Source organism: Cygnus atratus, chromosome 2 (genome assembly GCF_013377495.2).
Source record: "Cygnus atratus isolate AKBS03 ecotype Queensland, Australia chromosome 2, CAtr_DNAZoo_HiC_assembly, whole genome shotgun sequence".
Taxonomy (NCBI): Eukaryota; Metazoa; Chordata; class Aves; order Anseriformes; family Anatidae; genus Cygnus; species Cygnus atratus.
The window spans coordinates 95,805,578-95,832,378 of record NC_066363.1 but is presented as its reverse complement, the minus strand read 5'-3'; the positions used below and the strand labels follow the sequence as shown (position 1 = coordinate 95,832,378).

At 39.3% G+C, this 26,801-nt stretch overlaps 1 protein-coding gene across 1 annotated transcript in view; it reads right to left on the bottom strand.

The window, feature by feature from the left end:
* The window catches only part of TMEFF1 (transmembrane protein with EGF like and two follistatin like domains 1), a 121,813-nt gene that overhangs the window by 43,758 nt on the left and 51,254 nt on the right, over positions 1 to 26,801 (bottom strand). Inside the window, exons 2-3 of the mRNA XM_035550536.2 lie at positions 9,934 to 10,043; positions 5,407 to 5,536 (exon numbers count right to left, since the gene is read on the bottom strand). Of these exons, the coding sequence (XP_035406429.1) occupies positions 5,407 to 5,536; positions 9,934 to 10,043 (240 nt within the window). The remainder of the gene's footprint in view (positions 1 to 5,406; positions 5,537 to 9,933; positions 10,044 to 26,801) is intronic.

The window sequence follows — 26,801 nt, the reverse complement described above, 5'->3', positions numbered from 1 at the left end:
TGGATTCTCCCCTAAAGCTTTCGGGATATAGTGGGGTGTTAAGTGGGTGTTTTTTTTTTTTTCCTCATTTTTCTTTTTAGTACAAAGAAAGTACACACCACTCCCTTCTGCACTAAGCAGAAATTGCTCTTTCCACACCAATATTCTCAAAGCTTCATTGCTCAAGTCCTGGGTAACGATGACTGTTTTATTCAAACACAGTCAATTAGTCATCATATTAAATTGAACTGGAAGAGAGAAAGGGCAGCTGCTCTCTCCAGTCACAGCCCCCTGTTAGCTGATGGCATTCAGCCTTGCTCTCCAGGCTGATATAGACCTGATGGGCAGCACTCTCCCTGGTGGGACAGGACAAGCTTTCTGCAGTCTAATTCTGGGAACACAAGAGTGCCCTTGAGTGAAAAGTGTGTGAAATCGTTAACAACCTGCGATAAGAACATCCCCACCCACAAAGCCAAGAGGATGTCCCTGAAGCAGCACAGATCGCTGAAATCTCCAGGCAGCAGAGCAAGGTCAGTATCTCAGAAGACATCTGAAATGGGCACAGCCTGCTCCGAGCTGCCAGTCAGAGCACAGCCCAAAGCAAAACAAGCTCCAGTTTCCCACTGCTTGTCAAGCACACGGGGATGCTTGCTGAGAAGCATGCCAGCCTAGCCACCCCACACACCCAGCAGCTCAGTCCTGCTCCCACAGGCTTCCAGCCTCGAGGAAGATGACTGCTGCTCCCAATTACCCCTGGTTTTCATATGCCAGCAGGAGCTTTTGGGAGGAATGCTGACAAGCCTAATTGCCAGCAGCTGCAAAGCCCCTGGCTGTTGGAGATAGGGTTTTAACCTGTGCCTTGCCAGGCTGTGCATAGTCAATGCTCATTTGTCTTGACATTTTCAGGGGAAAAGCGTTTTCCACTACTTGATCCTGGTAGCCATCTCCTGCTAAATTATGCAACACAACAAAAGCTCAGGATATTAAATTCTGACATTCATTGATGCAGTATGTTTGTGTAAGCTTTGTTCTTTGCTCCCAAAACATTTCCTTCCTAATGACAGATGGGTGATGCTGTGCTGTCACTGATCCTCCTTGTGGGCTGGACAGGAAAGCTCCTGTTCTGACCTGAATCTAGGACTATGTGTCTCGGTCAGCTGGCAAAACACATGTATGTTTTTATAGCAGGTTTTCAGGTTTGTTATGGCTTTCTTGTGGGAGCATAAAGAGTTATTTTCACACTTTCTTAATCTAGAGGTGAATTGCCTTGAACCTCTCCTGTATCTCCCTCAAAAGGATTAAATTGAGCTTATTATATTTCTTTTCAGGACAACGTGTACATGTAATTATGCTTCTTTGTAATCCTCCCCAAAAAACAAAACAAAACAAAACAAAACAAAAAAGTTAAAGCCACTCCTAAGAGAATCATGCCTTATACCTAGCAGAGCTGTAATATTTGCTTCTGGTTTTGTAAATTGCTTTTTTTTTAAAAAAAAAAATCTTTGGAAATCCCAACAGAAAAAGCAATAGACTGTGGCTTCCAAATACATACAGAACTGAGAATCTATAACTGCAATATGTAGAGTACTACATCATTGTGCGGTTTCAAGTACTACATCATGGTGTAGTTTCATTTTCATGTGCAAATAATGTAAATCTGGCACCAGTCAAAATGCTGGCTCCGTGTGTGAGCAAACAGGAACACGCATTCTTAGAAATGAATCATACAGGTCTATTTCATATTCACTAAATTAATTGATTTTAAACCAAGAAAAAGCAATAAATTCTCCAGCGGAAGGAGGCAGAAGAGATCAAGGGACTAGGTGACACTCCTTCTCAGTGCTGTGAGCACCCTGACTGCCTCTCTCCTGGATTTCTTTACTCTGTTTTAGCAAGCCATTTGGGGATAACCTCTGGCAGAAGATTCTCAGGTGTATAATATGAACGAATTTTAGTGTAATGTCATCCTTTATGAACTGATGAAGGCTTCAGGTCAGCAGCTAGATGGCTGGTGCTGTAAGCATGGCAAGAATCCTGGTGTAGGCATTGCCATCTCCCCATGCCCAGCTGGGTGTTCCTATCCCTGCATGTGTTTGTGGGCTGAACTGCAAATGATAAGGGTGAGAAATAAATACATTATATTAATAATAATAATAAAAAAGCTGAGCTAGTGCTCTGATCTAGTTCACAACATAACTGTGATGGAGAGCGACTTTTTACTCAGGCAGATAATGATAGGACAAAGGGGAATGGTTTTAAACTAAAAGAGGGTAGGTTTAGATTGAGTAAAGAATTTCTTCTTAATATCTAAAGGGTGGTGAGGCAGTGGCACAGGCTGCCCAGAGAAGCTGTGGATGCCCCACCCCTGGAGGTGCTCAAGGCCAGGCTGGATGGGGCCTTGGGCAACCTGGTCTGGTGGGAGGTGTCCCTGTCCATGGCAGGGGTGTAAGAACTGGATGGGCTTTGAGGTCTCTTCCAACCCAAGCCATTCTGTGATTCTGTGATTCTGTGATTGTATGATAATCCCACGGTCACCTGTCCAGCCCCAGCTGGGGGAAGGCCCACAGAGAGGGAGGATAAGTGACGGAAGATGGGAAATGCCACCAGGGAATATCTTGGACAAGGACCTTGCTTCTCAGCTCTGCTCGGCTCCACTCAGTCATGGACTGGATGATGCCAGTGATTTTTGCTTTGTGAATGCAAGTTAGTTAGTTTTTTTCTATTATTATTATTGTTTATTTATTTATTTTATTATTTTTATTTAGACTGATTTCATTGATGGCTTCTTTAAGGTATATTAAAGTATTAAGCAAAGAGAGCAGTAAAGGCGCATTTTACTCATTTTCCTAGTATCTCTGTATTCTGCTATGTGAGACTTCATGTGTTGACTGAAACGCACAGGCCTTCACCATCCACAGCTTCTGCCAGGGATAGTTAGGCATATAAACACCTCTGTAAACTCAGGTATTTGGAAAAAACAATGTCCCTTCATAGAAAAATGGGCCTTGAAAATGTTGAGATCTCTATATGCAATTCCCAAAGCTTCAGTCATACACTCTCCTACGTTTCTCTAAAACATAATTTTTAATTTCAAAACTCGTATTTTGTTCATTCCTAAAGCACCTATTATTTACTCTGTTTTTTTTTTTTTTTTTTTAATGTTGCTTATTTTAGGATCTTGCAACTCTGACAGCACTAGGACAAAGGAAATAAATATATAAATATGCTCTTTAATCACCCATGACTGTAAAAAATTAATCACAGTGTTACCTGTCAAGAAATACATCTGACTAAATCATCCAGTGTATTCAATTCCAGTGCTACAGCTTCAGGAGGTAGCAATCCCTAGCAAACGTGAAGTATTTCATTCATGTATGAGGTTCAGAGTTCCCACATACTTAAAAATTAAGTAGTCCTTATGTTGTCCCTGGAAGAATTCCTTCATATTGTCTGGTGTGCATCCTTTGCTTTGAAAAAACTGAGGCTGTGATAGAAAACTAGTGAACCTATACTGGCCTCCCAAAGACATCCCCAAACAGAAGGATTTTCACAGCAAATTCCAAGGCACTAGGTGAAAATTAATGTGACCCTATAAATGATTTTTTTTACATTTAGGCATTAGATCATGTGTATGTGTGTGTGTGCGTGCTACAGATCAAGAATACAAATATATTGACTCCAGAATGACCTATTATCATCAGTAGGGAATGGGCTGGTTCCAGAGGATGGCTTTTATGATCCCATACTCTCAGATCAATCAGAGCGTGCCAGACACTCCGGGAGCATCCAGTACCCTTCTGCTGGAGCTCAACTGACTGGGCCAGCGTAAGCACAGTACGAAGCCTGAATGGCATCCTCAGTTTCAGGAATATTGTCAGTACTTTCCGGTCAATTGTGTCTCATCACATCTTGATCTATTACACCAAATGCTAAAAATTGTGCTGCATTTCTTGGGTTTGATGTGGGACATTAGGAAAAGGAGAGGAAGCTTAAAAAAAAACAACTCATAGTAGCTGAGTAAAGTTGTAATTAGCTGCCAGCAACCTGAGGCTAGGAAGAATCAATTTTTCATTTCAAAATGTCATTCTTAGTTGGGTAGAATGCATAGAAAAATAATTTTATTTTTTTTTTCTGTTCCACAAACATTCTCCTAGTATTTTTTCAGTGTGAGACAGAAATTTTAATGTTTTGGTTCTGTATTTTAAAATAATTTGGGCATGAAATAAAAAATAGAAGTTACGCAGTTCAGCCTCAGTTCAAACCTACATACTTCTTGTATATTTTTACTGGAATACATGAAAGTTCCGAAATGATAATGGATTTATTTTTTTTCCTATTTCCCTGTCTCCAGGAGATAATTTACAGGTGGGAGATTGAGAAAGACGTTAAAATTCAGTCATCTGCCTGCAGTCTGCTGGAATTACATGGCTCAGCTGAGCACAAAATGCAGGTTTTGTTTAGTTATAGGATCAAAGCTATAGATTGTTTTGAACCTTAGTAAACAAAACCATATCTTGGTATAGGGCTATGCTGTAGTCAAAAGCATTAGAGCAGCTCGTGTAAACACAACCATGCTGCATTTAAACAAGCTAGCTCTTAGATCTGCACCTGATCTGTAATTACACTTTTTTGCAACCATGTAGATGTAAGCTAGTAACTGCTGTGTACCAAAAGATGAGGGATGCCCCACAAGTTTTTTGCTTGTTTGTTTGTTTTCTGTATTATTTAAGTAGCAAAGAATGCAGCTGTTGATGCTGCTGAGTCATTTAATTTAATTCTGGACAGCCAGCCATCTGTTTGCTCTCACCAGCTTTGAAAACTGTCCAGAAGACTTCTGGTACCTAAGGTTTCTGTGTCCAAAAGAACCAATATAAACCTGTCCCCCGTATTTTAAGTGTGTGGAAAGATGGAAAAGGCCAGTCCAATAGGAATGTGAGGTACAATGATTTTCGAAGATTTATGCATATCTTTAATGTTATAACCAATGTGAAATTAGTAAAGATGATGGCTTGGATAAAGGTCCAGTGGCAGTCAGGGTGATCAGAGTCACTTACTGGATGTCACACTAATTCTGCACATCTTAAAAATGAGTTCTAAAGACATGACTAATGTGGATTATGCTCAATTTTGTTGTAAACCTTTTGAATGAATATCAAGGCTCTGCTATCTGTACATCAGAATAGTACACACTTTTTTCTCAGATAAATTACTTCTACTTCTAACATTTATCTATTAACCCGTTAGCATATCAGAAGGTATATCAGCTTTCTTCTCTATGACTAAATTTTATTGTTAAAGCGGACTTGTGGTTCCCACATTTCACTCAGCAAAAAGCATGAAAATAAAAATCTCTAGAATTAAGGGAGAGCTAAATAAAGAGGTGACCATATACCATCATTCATTAGTGACACAGAATGCTTTACATACCAGAATAACAAGGTCCTCTTGATACCACTGTTATCTCTTTCTGATGCTTACAAGCAGCTCTCCTGAGGAAGCATTCGTTTTGGTAAGTGTCTCCATTTGATCCACAAACAGGAATATAGTTTGTGTGACACTGTAAGACAAATTATATAGTAACTCAGTCATACAAAACTATGTGAGTAATCTCAGTTGCATGTTAATATAGTAAGATAGTTGTGTAAATATAAAGTGGTTAGTGGTAAATTATACTTCTGCTCACTAAAGGAAGATTACATCACTGTATACATTTCTTTCCAGTAGCTGAAATAATAGTTCCGCTCCATATGGGCCGAATATACAAATACAGTAGGAAAGATTAAAGTAACTAAATAACCACAGTGGGTCTCAGTAATGGTTAGAGAGAATATGACAAGCATCTAGAAACATTTGAAAGAGAAAGACACTGAGGAAGGAGAAAACTTCTCTAATATAGCACAAGAATCAATGACTAGGCGCAGGGGGATGAAGCTGGAAAAAGGGATATTTGAAGTGAACAGAGTTTAAGGGGAACCTTTCTGGTCTTTATGGGCTCAGAACAATCTTTCAAGGGAGATGGAAAACAATCACTATTAAATTCATGAATATTACAAGTCTGTTTTGCATGGTCAACAACTATAATAACATTTTTGTATTGCTGTACTGCAAAATTTTGAGCTCAAAGTCAGTCGCATCAGTAAACTTTATAAAAAGAGGAAGAAAAGAAAATTTGTCATTTGGAATGGCTTTGGCAGGAGCAGCATGTATTTTACTGTTTTCTTTCATTCTAAGAAAGATGGATTATATACTTCTTGTATGTATAATGCATATAGAAATGCTGGGAAACATACTGAAACAGCTCGTCTGCCAATGCCTTAGAGCACTACATCGCTCCCTGCTGAACTGGGCATCCAAACCCCACTTTACTGTGTGGATAAAGACATGTCACCCTGACTGGGGCTTCAGTGGTAACTCTAATTCTAGACACCTTTTGCATCTTTAAAACTCCAAGGCAAAAACAAACAAACAAACAAGAAAAAATGAACAAAGATACAGACTAGCCACCAAATTTCTGAAATGTATGAAGTGTATGATTAAACCGATGTATGATTTAACCGATGTATTATGTAGTTCAACCTGTGGCAGACAGTTCGCACAGAAATAACAATGGATAGTTAAGCTAAACTGCTCCAGAAGGACAACAGCTTACAGATACTATTCAATCTTAACGTCACTGCATCATATTTTAACACTACAGGTTTCTATCCTGTGGGTAGAAAATGAGAGGCAAAGTGATTCCTTTTTTTTTTTTTTTTTTTTACTGGTTGTTAACTCTTTAGTGATTTGTAAGATGCTAAGATGTAAGATTTACTCGCTGTCCATATTCTTTTTCTTATTCTGTCTTATTAAAATAGTTATCTTATTAAACCATTTGTTGTTGAGCTGTTCTTACTGAGATCCAAAAAGGGCCCTGCACCATCTTTGGTGCATAACAGACTTGCCAGGTACTGATCTTTTTTTTTTTTTAATTTGAGCTTGTAAACTGTCATACAAGTTGCAGCAATAGACCTTTTCAAAAGTTTGGTGAACATGTGCTGTTTCCCACCACAATTAAAATAAAAAGGGAGTTATCCTTTTTCATGACTAGGTCTGCTGAAAGTCAGGATATCATTAAGGCAACTGCAAGTAGAGCACAAGTGAATCCTTCAGCACCTCTCCTGCACTCTCACCTGTATATTTGTTGCTGGGAATTCAAACTTCAGTATCTCACTTTAGGTTAGAATACTTGGCAAGACAGAGAAAGCCCACAAGGTGTTCAGAGAGGTCATGGCCTGCAGAGCTCTTGCTGCCATGCCACGCCATGTGTTTCAATGACAATGCTGAAAATTGGCAGCTGGTTGTTTCTAAAGGGGATTCTAGGAGGAAAAACTATGACTCATTAATATTTAAGGTTTTGGAAGACCAAACAGTTAAGACATGCTGCCAAGCCAGGAATGGCAATACGTAAGTAGGAGGAAGAAGGAGTGGGGAAGCTGAAAAGGAACTGAAGTCTCTATGCATTTTCTTGAATCCGAGGGACAGCTTGTGCCAGCCTTTGCCTTAGGTTAAGACAGCATAAGTCTAAGTGTAATAGCAGTGTCCCTGCCTTCCACAAAACTTCCTGCTGTGGGGCAGCCAGGGGAGCCAAAGCATGTAGCCTCACAGCCAGTGGCAGTCCTCCTCCAACAGGAGAAGCCTCGCCCGACCAGCACTGGACCCGAGAGTTTAATTAGGCAACTCTCTTGCTAAAGTCAGTTTTTCTAAAAACTGCAATTTTAAGAATGTAAGAAATGCCTCACTGAACCAGACCTGTGGTCCATTTATCCAAGTGCTCTCTCTCCAGTTGTGGGTAATAGAAAATGCTACTTAGGGAGAACAGGAGTAGATCCCCACCTCTTCCTTTCAGCTTGGATTTACTTGAACCATTGTATAGAAATTTGTTTCATTCCTTTTCAAAACCTTGCAATGTTAGCAAAAAAAATAAAAAATAAAAAATAAAAAATTAGCTGGCTCTCAGATAGCTTTGGACATAACAGTTTGGGCTGGCTATTTGCTACCTGGGATATTTTGGTGGAGCTAAGTTTTTCTGAATAACCAGGGTTGAATGTTACAGGAAGAATTCAACCTGCTGTGTCTGAAAAATACTGCACCTTCTCCTCTTGGATAGACTTAAGCACTTTTCCTAAAGTATAGGATAAATTTTCCAAGAAGTACAAGTAAACTTATGATTAGCATAAAAATAACATTGGTTTTAAAAACGGGGTCCTCAAGAAAAAATTTCAGCTTATCACATGAACCAGTTCCTTTTTTTGTCCTTGTGACCTAGATATTAGGAAGTCATAAAATTTACTCACAGAAAGTAAATGAAGCCTTTGCTTAGCCTAGGGCTGAGTTTCTCCCCCCTGCTCTCCCCGCCTTTTTAAAATCATTACTGGGCTTTGATTTTATTGTTTATCATAAATAAAAGTTAAAGCTAGAGTGAAGGCTGATGAATAAAACTCTTCTCCTATTTTTTTTTGATTCACTTAAAAAGCAATCAGATCTCATTATTCTTAGGGAGTACAAGCTGCAGGATGCCCTCAGCATAGGTACGCACCTGAACGACGCCACATCAAAAGCCAGCTGTGAAACACTAGGATCCAAAACCAGTATAAGATCACACACACCCTGCTTCTATTCTGGTTCCCCTTGATTTATTATTTATTGGAAACAGAACACAAAATTATTTTTAAAACACTAAAGGATAGCCCACTCCAGGGTTGGTTGATAGCACTGCTAACTCTTGCAGTTTTACCAGGAGTCTCATAATATTTGATACGTTTGTCCTGGATATAAATTATAAAGTCAAAGCTTATTCTCTTTTCTCTAAAAATGTGGAGACTGGGGGAGGAAGCTTGCCATTATTGTTACAAAAGGAGTATACTAAAGGCTCAAAAAACAAAGCAAATTGAACTTATTTACTAGTTTTTAAAAGTTCATATGACTTTTTAATCAAATTTCACTATTTTGTTTGTTTGTTTTCCTGAGTGGGACTAATTCACTCAATAAACTCATTTTCATTCAATAAACTTTATGATCACTGGTGATTTTGTTATTATCTGCTTTTCACTGCCCACTCAGTGCCAGAGTACATTTTTATACTATTGGAGTTTTTTTCCTCTTTGGGTACAATTTAATTTTATTCTTATTGTTGTTGTTGCTGATGTTATTTTCAGCACACAGGTATTAAAAGTACTACAGCCTTTGACTACTGAAAGAAGGAAATGGAATTTGAGTGTGACTGGAGGCATCCCCTGCCTATAATCCAGCTCTGACTTGGCTAACAGACTGAGCTACAGAGAGCCACGCCAAGCTCACCATCTCTCCAGGCAAGAAGTATGGAAGGAAAAATAATCAAGTTACCTTTGGATCTTCCAGGGTCTAATGCAGCATGTTCAGCCACCAGCACAGTGGGGAAGACTTTTCCAAATACTATTATATATAATACTCCAATATATTAGAGTAAGTACTCTGTAATATGTTACATTTAAACTGTAAAGTGTCACCTAGCATGTCTGACGGTGCCTGGATGCTCTGCTCTGGTCACCTCCCTTCTCATCTCGGGTTTAGGGCAGGACAGAGCAAGGTGGGAAGGCAGAGGTCACCTGGCTGTCCCCATCTCCCCTTGTGCTGGTGGCAAGGACTGTGGGCACCAGGCACCTGGTGGCTTTCCTTTCTTCAGGACTGCAGACTAGGCTCCACAGAGCTGCATGGGTAGCTAACATGAAGCTGTGTTCAGTACCTGCTCCCTGAGTGTGGCCCTGTCCAGTTCAATCCCATGCTCTCTCAATAGATGTAATTAAAAGCTAGAAGAAGGAGCATTCCGTTAGATTATACGTGCCTTTGATAAGTGAATTTTTTAAAGCAGTGACTGTGTAAATACTTCAATATGCCTGAAAAAGCAGGAAGACAAATGGCAAAGTGAGCAGTCCTTACCTGGAACTGACAGGCACATTTCAGGCCATCGCCCTCTTCCTTACACACTCCCCCGTATTTACATGACGATTCATCACACACTCTTACATCAGATTCTCTTACATTTAACTCTGTGCAAAAAAAAAAAAATAGAGAAAGGAGACAGAAATTGAAATATGAGTAATCTGGGGGACAGCATCCTGCTCCCCAGAGGCAGCTTCCTCTCGTAGGACAACAGCTACAGCTAAACTCTGCTTCACCACACAAGCAGGTGCGTGTTTACACTGCCAAAATCACGTCGCATGTCCTCGCTGCCAGGATTGCCCCCAGTACAAACCCTTTCTCCAGAGAAGTGAGGTCTAGCTGAAGCCGGGACCCTAACACGGGTGTTAGCCCGTGATCACCCGCTACACCTTTTTGCCTGGCTTGCCCTGAAAGTCCTGAGGAAGAACAAAAGATACAACCACAAAGTGTCTCTGCCCTGTTCTCCTGTCTCCAGCTCACCCAGACCGTTATTCTCCAGCCTAAAAATAAACTGAAGTGTGTTTAAACTATTATAATTTGCTCACACTGTAGGAGCCAGAGTAATGAACCAGAGCCCTTATGTCTCAGCTGCTGCATAAAAATATGGAACACAAATACAGTTCCTGCCCTACTGAGCTTGCAGCAGAGGTACAACCAGCAAACTGACTTGAGGAGCACAGGGAAAGCAAAGGCTGATACATCAACTGGACAAGTAGTAGGGCTAACACAATGGCTGCTTATATGGCGTCAAGTTTTTTGGGCATATATTCTTCTGAAATTTACATTTTATTTTGAAATATACATTTGATTTGAGATCTATATAGAAGAAAGAACAGTGAATGATAGTCCTCAAAAGGTCCTTTTGTGCTTGGGCTAGAGTCAGAAACCTCCAGGACTCTACAGTAACACTACCCACTACGAGATTCATTGACAGCAGTATTTTTTTTTAGATAAAGTCTGTGATTTTAATAAGCAAGCTTTATCCCAACAGCTAGCTTAAACAAAACATTGAATACCAGCAATTCAGAAATGGGGAAAGGTAGGTCAAAACTAGAAGACAATAATTCCCACTGCCACTTGCAGTCTGAAATAGGAAGTCACCCTCCTGCTCACAGTAGTGTAAACACTTGGGTATAGCAGTGACAGACACCTCCTAAAACTACTCCTGGAGGAATACAGCATTATACACTGCCCACATAATTTATATAAATAAATATGTATTATATAATAATTTACCTTTTACATTATGCTACAATGTGTTATATACTTCCATATTTAACATAGCATAAAACATTTTTTCATAGCACTAAAGTTACAGGGGTATAGCTCAACAGAAGGTCCAGTTATAATCCCCATGTTTTGTTAACTGTGACAAAAAAATTGAAAAAATATAGATTTTTTTTTCCTATAAGTCCATCATTCGCAAAGACATAAATGAAGAGGGCAATGCATGTAACACGGGGTGGTTAGATATCCTGGTTGCCATCACAACCCCGTGCACGTGTTCTCTAATGTTATTCTTAATGTCACCATTTATCAAGTGTGATTGCTGCGTTGTAGGACCCGAGTTAATGTGACAGAACATTGCAGCTTTTCAATTTAGTGTGTTCATAATTTGCTTCTGAAGGAAATGTGCATTTCTTTCTCCTCGTGAAGATCTGCTCCGGGAAGATGAACAAACTATCAAGATTAATTAAGAGGAAATGATTGTCATATCTGAAAGAAGAATCCACCTTTTGGTGAAACTGCATTTCAGAGAATGTAATTTATAGAAGTGAGTATCCAGACCAACAAATTACAGGGCTAACAGCTTTCAAAATCCTCTTCTCCAGAGCTCAGGACACTGAAGAGATGGGAGACCCCGATTCTCAGCTCCTTCCCTCTTTAAATAAGCTCACTGTACTTGGTGCTATGCACTCTCCAGCACCTCATACCACCTCTTGGCAGCTGCAACTCATGCTTGAAATCCTGAGGGTCTTTCCCCTTTGGCAATTTCCATCTGCCCGAGCAATTTACTGCAGACTTTCTGCAACCTCTCCCAACGTAAATCACAGGATCACAGCACTGGTGAGGCTGGCAGGGCCCTCTGGAGGCCACCTGGTCCCACCCCTGCTCCAGCAGGGACACCCAGAGCAGGCCTCCCAGGGCCACGTCCAGGTAGCTTTTGGAGATCTCCAAGGAGGAGACCCCACAGCCTCTCTGGGCAGCCTGTGCCCATGCTCTGTCACCCGCACAGCACAGAGGTGCTGCCTGATGGTCATACAGAACCTCCTGTGTTCCATTTTGTGCCCACTGCCTCTGCTCCTGGCACTGGGCACCAGTGAAAAAAGTCTGGCTCCATCCTCTTTCAGCCCTCCCTTCAGGTATTTATACACATCAATGAGATCCCCTCCAAGCCTTCTCTCTAGGCTGAATGCTCCCAGCTCTCTCAGCCTCTCCTCATAGGAGGGATGCTCTGGTCCCTCCATCATTTTTGTGGCCCTCTGTTGGACAGAAAGTCAAATGTCCACCTCTCACCCAGAGCCCAAACCCTGGCTGCAGAAAAGAGCCTATTCATCACGGGCAAGGGACCTCACTTTTGGGAATGGATGGAGGGTGAGTCAGACAGTCCCCAGCTGGCAGTTCAGCCTCAAGGCTGAACCAGAGATGCACTTGTTCCTAACTCAGCTATTGTTCCAACTACAAAAGCCAGTGAGAAAGATTTCAGGACAAAACTAGAACAGGAGATGGGAAGATGGGGGTGAGGAATCAGCCCTTGTGAGTCCCCCTCCCCACTAGAAACTCAGACTTAATTAAAAAAAATCCTCAAGAGGAATTAAGATGACAGAAACAATACAGCTATAACTCTGCTACTTAATTTTCAGAGTGGACTGTCTTTCTTTCCATATAAATCATAAATACTGATTACAAGCTTTTATTATAACCCTAACAGGGAAGGTTACTCAGAGACTTGGAGCCGAAGTGGTTTTCTGAAACCATATGAAAGACAAGATAGCCTGGTGTCTGGCAGTTGAATGTGACAAATGAACTTTATTCTACTTTAGGATGTCATCTAATCCCTGCTTCCATTCAGTAGCAAATTCAAGTAGCAGTAAAATCAAAGCTCTGACATATGTATGATTACATTCGATGAAATCACTAGAACTGAGAAGTGTGGTGGCCGTAATGAATTCCACATCTAAAGAGTTTTGTTCACAAATGAATAAATGAGAATGGATGTTAATAGAGCAGTGTGAAGAGGAGCAGGAGATGTCTTGCATGTCTGAAATATGCTCTCTCTTGAATGGAATACCCATAGAGAAAGAATTAAAATGGAGTTTCTGCGATTATTTCCAGAAGAATGGCATCATTATCATCATATGTGAGAACAGACCTATAAATGGAGGAAGGACATGCAGCAAATGGTTTAGCATAATTCCTTATATGTTTCCTCAATGCCTATCACAATTCATTTCCTAGACTTTTAGCAGGTATAAATAAGAGAAAGCCTTGGTATGATTCATTACATACAGGGGGAAGATTTTAAGTTGTAATCCATCAGCTCTCAGGAGAAAATATAATTAGAGCAATTAAGCCAAGCTTCCAAATTTAAGATAAAATTAATTTCCAAAGACCTGAAGTGCAGTATTTCACGTGACTTGCTGGTATCTGTTCAACCAGTACGCTTCCTGGTGGGTGAGGAGTGACTTGCACAGAGCAGCTTGCAGGAATTTGTCTGCACCACCTCAAGGTCTTTTTGCTTTTTTTTTTTTTTTTAATGCTTTTTTTTGAGAGAAATTCACCTTGTGATAATCTGACACATTAATAAAAATAAGTAAAGCCTTCTCCATTTTGACTCCTTTCAGAGAGTTCAAAATACAGCTCAATACAAGTAGCTGGAGATTGGCTTTTTGTCTGTGACCTCAAAATGCACTGCTCTGAGGCATGAACCTCTAGTACCAAGCTAAATTACACATGTTGAAATTCTGAACCTGAAGATGAAATCCAATTTGGAGTTTAAGTACACCACACATGTTGCTTCCATCTGGATACCTAGAGAATAAAATAAAGTAAAATCTAGGATGGGCAAATCCAGTGACTTCATAAGCAATTCATTTCTTTCAAAACTTGTGTGTCTCCAGGTGTTGGCAGTCGTACATAGTAATGGTGGGGGGGATAATAAGGAAACAAAAAGCGCCTTTTCCACATGCAGGTGGGTGGGTGGGTTCACTGGCAGTGCCACCGTATACAGCCCTACTGAATATTTCAGCTGTGCCAGGGAAATCCTCTCTCTGCCCATCTGCCTTTGCCTTCTGTTCCCTATGGATAAGAGCCCGATCAGGTGAGGTGCCGGGACCCTCTGCCTTTTTCTCTGGACCTATGGGTTTGCTACAGGAGGGGAGCAACTTGTACTGTTCTTACAGAGGGGAAAGGCAGGATAGTGTGGGGTGGCAACTCACTGCTGCTCTTCTGACAGTTTGTTTTTTGTGAAGCCAAGCTTTAAATTAGGGCACACAACCTCTCATGGAGGTCATATACAGACACTCATAGATACAGCTGGGAAAGCTCAGAAAGGGGCTGTTCCTCCACAGGTTAATAACTGCTCCCCCCCCTCCTCGACTGTAGAAACAACTGGAGTGGGTCAACATTTGCCTAGGAAGAAGTGGTCTGAGGAGAAATCATGTTGTGTGAGGGTATGCTCGAGTCCGCAAAGTATACTAAAGATAGTGATTGCAAGATATGACTGGATGAGCCCTCAGCACCATAGAAGACAGTCAAAATCTGAAGAGCAGAAAACCTATTACTTATTTGATTTTAGGAGTCAGCCTTAAGGCTCAGGTTTGGCTTCTCTGCCTGGTGATGGTTCTGCTTTTGGCAAATTACTTAGGAATGACTAGAGAACTTAATGGGAAACAAAACAAAACAAAACAAGACACTACAAACAGCAAAGAAACAAAAAATAAAACCATCCCCTTAAAGACTATGAAAATGAGCTGTTCATGTGACAAGTAGAGTAATAACCTGGGTCTTAACTCTAACAAAGCTTCACTTGCCGGTCACACCCTTTGCTCCACACCACAGATCACACTCAGAGACAGGCCTGTGCCTCAGTTGCTGGCAAGCACAACCTGTCCACTTAAACCACAAGGGTGGCTTTGAGGGACAAAACTGGTAAATAAAATTACTGAAAAATTAATGGGAAAAAAAAATCCAGGAAATGTTTTGGATGCCCCAGGCGTATCTCTGCTTGCCTCCAGCTTCCTGACATAATTTTCCTGATACTTCCCTGACATCACCTTCCACAACTCCTGTGCTGTTTCTGTAGCAAAAATCAAAACTAGGAGCCAAATCCACTGAACATATGCCAAATGCTGAAGGTGAAGCGTTATTCCACCTCCTTCATGCCTGTGTGGCGAAGGTGGTTTATTTTAAAACAAGTCAGCACACACTGTGCAGACATGCACGTGTACACAAACAGGTCTGTGGAAAGGAAGCCCCCAGGCTTTGCATCAGTTTCTTTGACACCTGCCACTGATGCCATTTTAAGAAAACATCTTGTATTTACACCCTTTTTTTCTTCATCTATGTCCATAAAGTGCTTCACTGAGGCACAATTCATCCTAGAAGACAGTGAATGAGTGGCCACTTCTATGTCCCTTATTTAGTAATTGATAAACAATCTCTGCTTTGAGTTATCCATATCATTTAGAATAGCATAGCATAGCATAGCATAGCATAGCATAGCATAGCATAGAATAGAATAGTTCAGTTGGACGGGACCTACAGAGACCATGTAATCCAACTGGCTGACCACTTCAGGGCTAACCAAAAGTTAAGGCATATTTTTGAGAGCATTATCCAAATGCTTCTTGAACACTGACAGGCATGGAGCACCAAGCTCCTCTCTAGGAAGCCTGTGTTTTGCTGTCCCACATCTGTTTCAGCAACTGTGGATTACAAAAATCATGACAATTTGCATGCTAGAATTTATAACTGTTGACTCTCTTCTAAGAAATGGTCTGAGGTTATTGGGAGCAGTCAAGGGGAGTAGTCAAGTCTTTCAGAATAACTTAATAATTATTTGTCCAAATAAATACTACATGCTTGTGGCAGATAAGTCAAAGCAAGTCACAGTGGACCATACTGTTTTGTTCATATGAAAAGGTATTTTTTTTCTGGGGAAAAATCCAATCAACCAACCAACCAAACAAACAAACAAAATGGAAAATAAGATAAACTCTACTGGGAAATGATTCAAAGATAAGGAAGATACCGTTCAGACATGGTACATCCCCTTTGAAGATAACTATTGTTGCTGATTTGAGGTGTCCAATTTAAGAAAGAAATAATTTAGAAGAAATTATGAAGGTGGAGAGTGTGATGAGTGGAAAGAAAAGAATGAGGGGAAGAGGTATTTTAAAAAATGCAGCCAGAAAAGAGAATGAAGAAAATGAAAATATGTAACACTGGACAAATGTAACTGAAACCCTTAAAAACAAAGCAAATGCAACTGAAACCCTTAAAAATCCTTTAAAATGCCTCTTCTGTGATACAGCAGCATTTTCTTTCACAGTTCCGTTAGAGGAAAACAATTCATTGGAACAGACCAGAGATTATGTGGAAAAAATTGTTAAAAGGAATTTCCCTTAAAAAAAAAATAAAAAAAAAATCAACAACTGTAGTCTAATGGACTTAAGATGCTCCCAGACATTTTTTTAATTGGTCAACTAATGGATGCATTAAGTGGCTGATAGCAAATGTTCCGCTTTCAAAGAAACTTAAAGCAGTATTATAGGACTAGTAAAAATTGTTTTGTTGTGTCTTGATGCAATATTTAAGACTCAATTGTGCAGAAAAAAAAAAAAAGAAGCTATATTTTGGCTCTTGAGAATGCTAACTGAGTGAATAAAGCTTGAAATATTTCCCTAAAACTACTTTTACAAGACTGCATTAACATTTGATTGCTTAAGTGCCGTCCAATTTACCTAGGGTGACTATACTTTTACATTTCTAGTCACGATAATCTCCTTTTAAAACAGAGAAAAACAGAATACATACGTGCTGCTAAAGTAATTAGTATTCTTGCACACAATAGGAAACTGGAGCAAATTTTAACAACTAGCACTCACACAGCAAGGTAACAAGATTGGCTTTGAACCTGAGAGTCTCCCACACTGCAATTATTCACATTACCACTATGCCTCAGAGTAACTCTGTTCAGTGTGAAAAAAGTGAGGAAAGTGTCAGAGTGATGAGTGTTTGGATGACAGTTCTGTCAAAATATTGGATTCAGCCCATGGTGCATTTCTGTTTCCATCATACAAAGAAAAAAAAATGTATTTGTGGAGAAAGTTGAGGCACTTTTTTGTTATATTAAAAGCTTTGACAATATTTCAGAAATTATGTATAATCTGTAGGTGAATATTTCAGCAAATGGTACAAATCAACTAGCTATGCAACTGCTTGGAGACAGCCAAAGATGCAGTGAGAAAACTTGAAATGTTTTTCTCTCTCAGAGACACTTATGCTGGTACGAGGGTTAGGTGGCACAGCCATGTGGCCATCAGGGCACAGATCTGGCACTTTTTTCTGCTAGCAACCGTCCAGGCGCTGCCTTCAAAACTTGTCTGCAAAGCAGAATCTGTCTTACTACAAAAAAGTATTGAATGTCATTATACAAGGCTGTTACAAAGAAGTTAGCATGCCACTGCATATTTTTACATAAAATTAAAATATTAGGGAAAAAAAAAAAACATGCCTATATGGCATATTTACAGCAAGATTAGTTACAACATGTATTATCAGTCTTTAGGGTAGTTTCTAGGGAAATGAAGGATGTGGAGAGTAGTGACTTTCCAAAGGTGCGTCTGTTGGTTTCTTCCAACAACTGTTGCACTCACTGGGCAGTTTTGGTCAAATCTGACAGTGGCAGAGGCCTGACACAATGATCTTCCTATACAGGTTTACAAAAATCAGTGGCTGCTTGGAGAAGAGGGTCCAAATTCGTGCTAATTGGAGGAGCTGAGGGAATGTACACTGTGACAAGGCTCCTGTGATCAAACCATAAGCACATACAACATAAGCTGTCGCTAACTGTTTTCCAGTCATGGTGCTATTGCGGTCATTATATATTGCAACTTGGAAATCGAAATTTGGATGATGTAAACACTTCCAAACACATGGGCTTTTTAGACCTGCTCAGAGACATTACACAGCACACAGGTGATGGTAAAATCAGGAATGCTTCAGCTTAAGGAAGCTGTAAAATTTATTTCCATGGGGGCTGAATGCCCATAATAGTAGCACTTCTGTCTTTGTTTTCCAAAATTGCAAGATATACTGGCAAAAAACATCTTCCCCAATTCAGGAATGTGGCCAGCCTCTAGTTAAAGGAACGTATTCCTTGCCACAGTTCTGTCCCATGCCAAACACAACTTTTCAACTTTTAAGATTTGAAAAACAACATTCTGCAGCCAGCAGAAGTTACACTTGGATGACCAAGGAAATATGTGAGATAACTGATGTGCTGCTGAGTGCTACTGCCTGTACAAATGGATGCACTCTGGTAGGGTAGCTTCAAAAACAGCACTTTTACACTTCACCAGCTCATTTCAACTAGTGGGGCTCCTATGAAATTTTTCATTTGCATAAATCATACCGTTAATTCCTGACAGTTGTGCAGCATGTGCATGTACAGCCAGTGGGAAAATGTTATTTGTCCTTGTTCTCTTAACACCTACTTGCTCTCTGTCTCTCAGTCTAAGGGATAAATGGTCAAATATCTAAAACACTTTCAAGTTTCTTGCTAAGGGTATGCTGTATTTCTCCCCCAGCCCTCAACCCGGGGTTCCTCACCTGTTTTCTAGCACCATTCCCAGTGTAAGAACCAAGCAGGCAAGTATACTGCTCCTGAAGAAGTTATAGATTTGGTTACTCCATCTTCTTCCTGAAGAAATCTTTCTATGCCTAATTACAAATCAAGGTGAACATTTTAGTTGTGTTCCTTAAGGACAGTTATTTTCCTAAGCCTATAGAGCAATGACAAGCTATTCTAACACTCCCAAACAGAGCTCTCATTTATACCTAGAGCAGTATCACTCCTGAAAAACTCGAAGGCGTAGGCAAGGTAAAATAGTGTTAAAATCAATACTGAGGCACAAAATTAGTCTCCATAAGCATTACAGAGAATTTCTTCTTTGATCTGTATGATCTGTACGATATACATAACTCAAGTTGATTCTGAATTGCAGTATAACATTGGTCAAATTCTAATCCCATTTGTGGCACAAAACTTGCTTGTTAGTTTTTCTTTAGTCTAACTTGCCACATTAAGATCTGGATTAGAGGTGTTACGTCTTGTCAAGCCTACAGGATTGCTGGATTTGTTTACAGGTAGGGGATGGATGACTAATGGATCTACATAGCCATGGGGATAAAAGCCAAGACCTTCTGTTGTTTGCTCCTCACTTCAGTTTCTTCTGCAGCAAAAGAGAAACGCCACAGTGTGAACAGCTGTGTGATGCAACGAGGACATAATCTTTCTATAAGGGTTTCAGTATTCCCTTTTCCCCAGTCACTGCCTGCAGAACTCTCTGCTGCTGTGCCAGAGAAAGCAGCACTCACCTCTGTGAGCACAAGTGAGAGAAGCAGTAAAAGTGCCTGATCATGATTTGTTGTTGCAGAAACAAAAGCTGAAGTCAGTGGAAGCTTGAGCACATCAGAATTGTGTCCATTCACCACCAAGCCTATATGTTTTCTTTGCTTTCAAGGTCACTTCAACACAGGCTTGACTTCAGTGTTCTGGAAGTCCCAGCATGAAACTGGACTGGTCTCCAACCCCCTCCCAGAGCACAAAAAAACAGTAAATTTTTTTAAGAAGCTGTAAAAACTCAGTAATGCCACCCCTGGGTTAGGATGTGTCCTCCAGCAGCCTCAGAAAAGGGTATCTATTGTTTCACCTCTGTGACATCTGGATAACAAATTACACATAAAATGAAAGCATGAACCTTTTTGGAACAACAAAGAGTGTGTAGAAATTCAGGCTCTGCCCATGGATTTACAATTTCCTCTAATGAAAATTACAGACATTGCTTGGATCCTGTCTGTTTTACTATTTTACTATTTTAAAGATATTTGGGGGACTATGAAATCAAAACTTTTTTTTTAATTAATTTTTTAAAATAAGTAATTTATAATTATTACTTATTAAGTATTATTACTTATTAAGTATTAAGTAGTAAGGATAATGAAAAATGCTAAAGATAATGAAAAATGCTGGAGAAAACCAACACTTTTTCATGGTCCTTTGAAGATAAATTAATACACAGGATTGAGATAGGTTATACAGAATTGGTCAGATTATTACACAGACAATGTATACTATGCAGATTATGAATGGCTCAAAAAATTGTATCTGTCATAGGGAAAAAAAATGGAAAAAAATGCAAAATAAATATATACATGTATTCCAAACCAAATCTTTTTCATAATAATATTTTCAGTGTTCAGTATTGACTCCTATGTTACTCTCCTCCCCTTCCATTTTCCCATTATTCCAAATATTTTTCCTTTAGGCTTATAAAGACAGAAGAAATAGAAAACTATCTGGAATGCTAAGTCCTTTAATTTCTCAGATATAAAAACAAGAAAAAAAGGGAGGCTTTTGGTCAATTTTCTAGAAAATAGTATTGTCTTCAAAGTAGTTTTGGATGAGGAATTTCGAATCTCATATTTGAAATGAGATTTTGCCACTTAACACACATAATCTGAGGCTCCAGTCCTATAAATGCCTGGACAGCGACTTAATCTTGAGCATATGTGTGATCTAAATAAACCAAATGGAACTGATCATGTGTAAGATTAAGAATGTCTTTAAGTGCTTGTAGGATCAAGGACACAAGCGATTCTTTAAGGACCTAATTTTTATGCAAATAATAATTATCTTGACTAGGGCTTCAGTCTATTAGAGAAAAGTGTGTAGAATTACAGTCCAGAGAAGTACTTTGTCACCATTTTTTCCTCATACTTGAAACCTCCCTTTAAAAGTGACAGAAAATATCTGACAAAGAGTTGTCAGATAGTGTATTAATCTATCCTTAATTATTTGTGATCTAAGGGGAAAATGCCGCTGTCTGCAAGATGACTCTATAGCATAAATCTAAAACATGGCCTCTAAATATCTTAAATTTTAAACATCACTCATTACTTCCAGTCATTATCATTAACAACTATGTGAAATATTACAATACCTAGTGGATGCAGTGCAGATCTGATCCCCCTTCTGAAAGGCATAGGTAAGAGCCAGTTCGTGACTTACAACATAAGCAGAGAAGTCGTACAAACTGGGACAAAAATCAGATATTATTGTGCCCATTTCACTGGAGGAGGAAGGAAAGTATAGAGAGACAAAGATTACAACAGAAGGCCAAGGCAGGATACCACATCACATTCATCCAGTTGTTTTGCTACCAGGTTCTCTTTGCTCAGTTTGATCACCTTCCCTTTACTAGAAACACCTTCAATGCTACCCCTAGAAAATTGGGATGGCCACCAAAAATGAAGCAGACATAAAAGACTTAGGGAGTAAAAGGAATGTTAACTCTCTAAGGCTCCTAATGCAAACTAAAGAGTTATATTGATGTATAAACGCAGCTTGTACGACTCATTTGCTGTATTCAAATAGCTGATAATCGCTGCTCAGGAGTCCAGCTGTGCAGCTGTGATAGAGCTTAATGCAGATAATGCCATGCACACCAGAAATGTTTTATACTCCTGCTAGGAAAAAAAAAAAAAAAAGAAAAAAGAATTGTTTATTCAGAAACACAGTGTAGGGGGCTGGTTCCTGAACAACAATGCATGAGAAGATGGGGGAGTCTGAACACACTTTTGAGGTGTGTTTTGCCCTAAGGAGGGTGAGACAGAGAAGAAAAGAAGACCAAAAAGAGGAGCATAAGTTGGGCTCAAACCAAGCATAATACCATTTTTCAGAAAGGGAACAGCTCGTGCCCATGCAGGCTGTTTTTGTGAAAGAAGTTCCCGTACATGCAACACCAGTTTTCTGATGCGGACGCCTCATCTCCTCTCTCTTCCTCTCTCTCTCCTTTCAGTCACCTGAAGTTTCCAGGAAAGGATCCATGCCTCAGGTAACTCTCTTATGAGAGACAACTTCTGCAAGCCTCTGTTACTGGTGTCACTCAAGGCTGATTGAATACGTGGAGTAAGCTGCTAGACCTGGAGTATCCAAATGACGCTTTCCAAAAATGTTAGCAAGTTACCTGTCTTCTCAAGGTAATGAGTGTAACAGAGTTTTTGAAAACATCACAAGACTTCAAACCTGCAATAAATCTTATTTTCTGAGTTTAGAAAACTGGAAGAGCCAGCCAAACTTACACATGAATTCCTGAAAGAAATGCATAATGTCCAAGATGTTGCAAACATAGGGAATAAAGATCAAACCATGATTGAGGCTGTGGTCACAGGACAGGAAGATCTTCATGCCGGGAGAAAATTTTAAATCTAATTCAAGTTAGCAGTGACTGAAACCATCATCTATCTGGAGGAGTCTAACTTGCCTTCACTAGAGAAAACCAGCAAAGTATGTCCCATGTCATAAGGACCTACTCAGGGTTACTTCCCATCTCCAATTGAATATCTAAGCAGACAGATTTGCAGATGGAGGTAACACCTTCTGTAGCAATGCATTTAACACTACAACCACCTGTCTGCACTAGTATTTTCAATGTTAATAGAGACTGACAAAGCTGAGGCAAAGAAAAAACTTACAGAAAACAGTCTTCTCGTAATGGTAATGATTAAGGATTTTTTGAATAATCTCAGTCAAGCTCTTTTAGCAAGAATGCAATTGATGCTGCTGATTGATTCTTTGTACGTGGGATTACTGAAGGGCCTGTGAAAACAAATAAATGGAAATATCTTCCCTGCAACTCCCAAATGCTGTTCACAACAGTTTCATATAAACACAACCTTACTTGTAACCAGGTGAGGGAAATCAGCAGGGCTTCCTGGCCATCTCTTACATACTATATTCTGCTCCCAGCAGCTGTAAATTCAACACTTCACTAAGCATTAAATTTACTCTCAAGAAACATTTTCTAAGAGAGGCGACAGAGTTATTGCACTGTTGTGGCTGTGGAGGCAGATGGCAGTATGCCAAAACTCCAAGAAAATTTTAAATTAGAAATCTGACCATCTGCTATAGGTGGAAAAAAGGTTTTCAGACCCAGGCTCCTCCCTTAGTTTTGTAATTTTCTTGGTACTGAAACGCGTGATGTGGTGTGCAACAGATGCCATATGCTTTCTGACAATTCCTTATTTGCAGCTGATAAGCACTGGAATGTATTAAATATGAAAGAGATTCAGGAATTCATTCTTAAATTGCATTATGATCTTCTATTAGTCAGCCTATGATAAAGCAGGGGAGTACTTAACAAAAACTTCAGGATACTTTGGGATACTCCCTCTAATAACACCTGGATGCATTTATGTATTCATTACTTGAAACAGGCAGAGTTAAATAAAAACATAACATTTTTGATCACTTTCATCCTAATTAACTGTTCAATCAAGAGTTATGGTATATCTTTAAACATTATGGTAAACAGTTGAACAGCTTCTTTTAGACGTATGAAAAAATTGAAGGCTATCATTAAACAAAATAATATTTTTGGTCTGTATCCCTCATATAAGAATGTTATCAAATGATCAATAAATGCATAAGTAGAAACTTTTTAATAATGCTTACATGAGTATGGACTATATTCCTTTTACATAACTCCAAATCACAGCCTACAAAAATTATAAAAATGGACCTGATATGTACATTATACGTGCATGGGTAGGAAAACACACAGTGCCCTGGAACATGGATGAATACTGTGTTCTTACCACTAAAATGTGTGCTGCAGTATCTCATTTAATCATTGTCGAGATGGCTATATTAAAAAGATTTTAATTAGGTGTATATATTAACACTAGATTTTAATTATATATATTGTTATAAGCCACAGTGCAGTATTCAAATGATCACTTTTTTTTTTTATTTAATAATTTTGTCTATACTGGGGGGGGGGGAGGGGGGGAGAACAAAGCCTCTCAATACATCTAGAGCCATCTATTGACTCAGTAGCTACTTCAAAGGTCAGCTGCCCTTGTCAATATAAAAAAGAGAAACAAAAAAGGGAACTTGCACAGATTTTCACAGCAGATAAAAGACCTGTAGACAGTTCTGAGTCGCAGGCTTCCTGCAGGAACTGAGCCCACTCTGTGGGCCACCTTGTTCCTTCCAAGCCTCTGCTTCTGTCTGTATAATGCTCTGTGAGAAAATGCTTTGGGCCTCTGGATCCATCAAATGCATATCTTTAAAGCAGACAGGCTGAAAGGGACCCATGAACAGGCTGGAAGAGCTCCTTTCTCCAGTATTGCAGGACTCCAAGACACCCTAAAGGTGTCTAAATCCCAAACACCAAGTCAGCCCCTTTCACACAGAGCACAGATGTTTGCAATGTCCACTGTTCAGAGATTTTTTTTTCCAGAATGATCTTTGTAATTTGAAGAGGTAGCTGATATGCTTTGAGAATACTAAAAAATCACTAAAACTGTTATGATCAGACCAGATTGTTTAGGAACAGAGAAGTCACATTTCCACAGCTGTGACCTTTTAGGATTACTACAGAGAAATGCCAAGGCAACTTGGCCAAGTCTTATTTTTAGTGCATGGCTTTTATAAACAGATCAAACCTGATATGGTGTCCTGATGGGTAATTATGCAGTCACTTTAACAACGCTTAATAAATTTTCCTCACCTCATGCAGATTTCCCACAAAAACTGTTTTGGGGCTAATCTCTTGGTGGTTTGGTGACTGTAGAAAAACCTTCTGTCTAAGTAAGGCCATGTGAGGTCTTGAAACAGTAAGATATTAAACACATAAATCTGCTTTTGTATCATTGCAGGACTTAAAAAATATTATTAATAGATACTCTGTAATACCTAAGATACCTGTGGGACTTTGAAAATGATGAACACAAATTTCAAAAGCAAGGTAAATAGTAATTCAGTTAGATCAAAGTACAGAAAAGACTTGATAATGAAGAGAGGTGGAAAGAGTCAGCAAAAGGGTGGCAGACATTAAAGATAAGTAACAAAAAATGTTGGGAGGGGTTCAGTAATTTCACTGAGCTGCCTCAGATAGTAGGAGTTTTCAGTATCTCTCATTGTCCATGTAATCGTTCTAAAACTGATTTCAAAACATAAATTTAACATCTTTATGTTAAATTTAGACTTTAGACTTTCATTAAAAGGACTCACAGCTTGGTGCTTTTAGAAGATTTGGGGGAAAAGAATTGGCTAAACACACTCACTGTTTAGAACAGTGTGAGACTTTTATATTGTCTTTTGCCTGTGCCATGTAATTTTACACTTCTTCTTGCATATAAAACTTCATGCCCTAACTCCCAGTTCATGCACAGATTTTTGAAACAGTCATTAACCAACACATTAAAATGAAAACCAAACACTGTGTAGAATGCCATCGTACAACACCAGCTGGGATGCTCACGTAAAACCCTACTGCAGATTTCCAAGGTTGTCTCACTTTACATGCCAGAGCTATGGGTTTGTCCCAAGAACAGTAAGTAGCTCATCTACTAAGTGCACGAACTAAAGCAGCCCTGGGATCACTCTTCCAGCATGCAGGGGCAAGGGAACACTGGACTGAACTTCACCTCTTCTAACTAGCTCAGACGTTTTGAAGCCCAGGAAAGATCTAAAGAAATGTGGTTTTGTTCCTTATGCTTCAATTCTTCCTTCTCACCATAGAATATCAGTCATCCTGCACTGCTCAGCTGGACAGCATCCTTCTGTGGATGGAAAGGACCTTTAAAATAACATAGCTGAAAGACTTCCCAATCTGCTTCAAAGCTCACTCATCCTCTTCTCTGTTCCCGACTCTATTGTAAGGCTGTATGCATTGTCCCCATTTTGTAATATGGAAAAAAAAAAACTTTGAAAAAGTCACATTTTCATGGATAACCAACAAATGATCTTGCACGATTAAGATGACTGCAAAGATCCATAATTCAATGTTACCATTAAAATGTAAGATATAAACAAAATGGGCTGAAAAAGTCCATCTTTGAGAAGCATAGTGTAGAAATCATCAACAATTTAACGCCTTATTATGGTGGCTGGGAAAAATTTATTCCATGTTATCTGTGAGCAATCCCAACTTTATTCTTTCTTTGATCAGCTCTTATCTTTCTTTTCTGAGGCATGTCTTTGCTTTTCTAATTTTCATGTTAACTTAGGGTCAGATTTCAACATGGAACTTATATTTAACTTTGAACACATACGTATACTACCCTTTGTAGAAGAAATTGGATCTGTGTGGTCTTTGCAAGGAGCACCATCCACATTCAGAATTTGTAATAAGTAAATGTAACAATTTTAAAGGAAATAAATAAGAAGCTACATAAAAATAATTATGGGTTGTTGTGGGCTATTTTTATAACAGCTGCCCTACAGTTTTAAACCAACTAGGGAACCAATTGTAATTGTAAACAAAGGCAGAGAATAAAGATGGTAGCAAATCTGATGCAAAAAAAGCAATCATATGAGAACAAAACTATGCAACACAAGTCTACTTCATATGGCAAACTTATAAGCAATGATGGGTCAGTAGATTTGTTTTTAAAACCACTATTGACTGCAAATAGAGCGCCTTATATTTTCTACATGAGTAGATAAAAATTATGCTGGCATTGATAAGATTCACGTTATAGAAATGAAAACAACTCATCTTCCCTAGGTCCAGCACAAGTTACTTTGTGTGGGCAGCAAGACACTGACATCCTCTGATTCTGTCTCATGA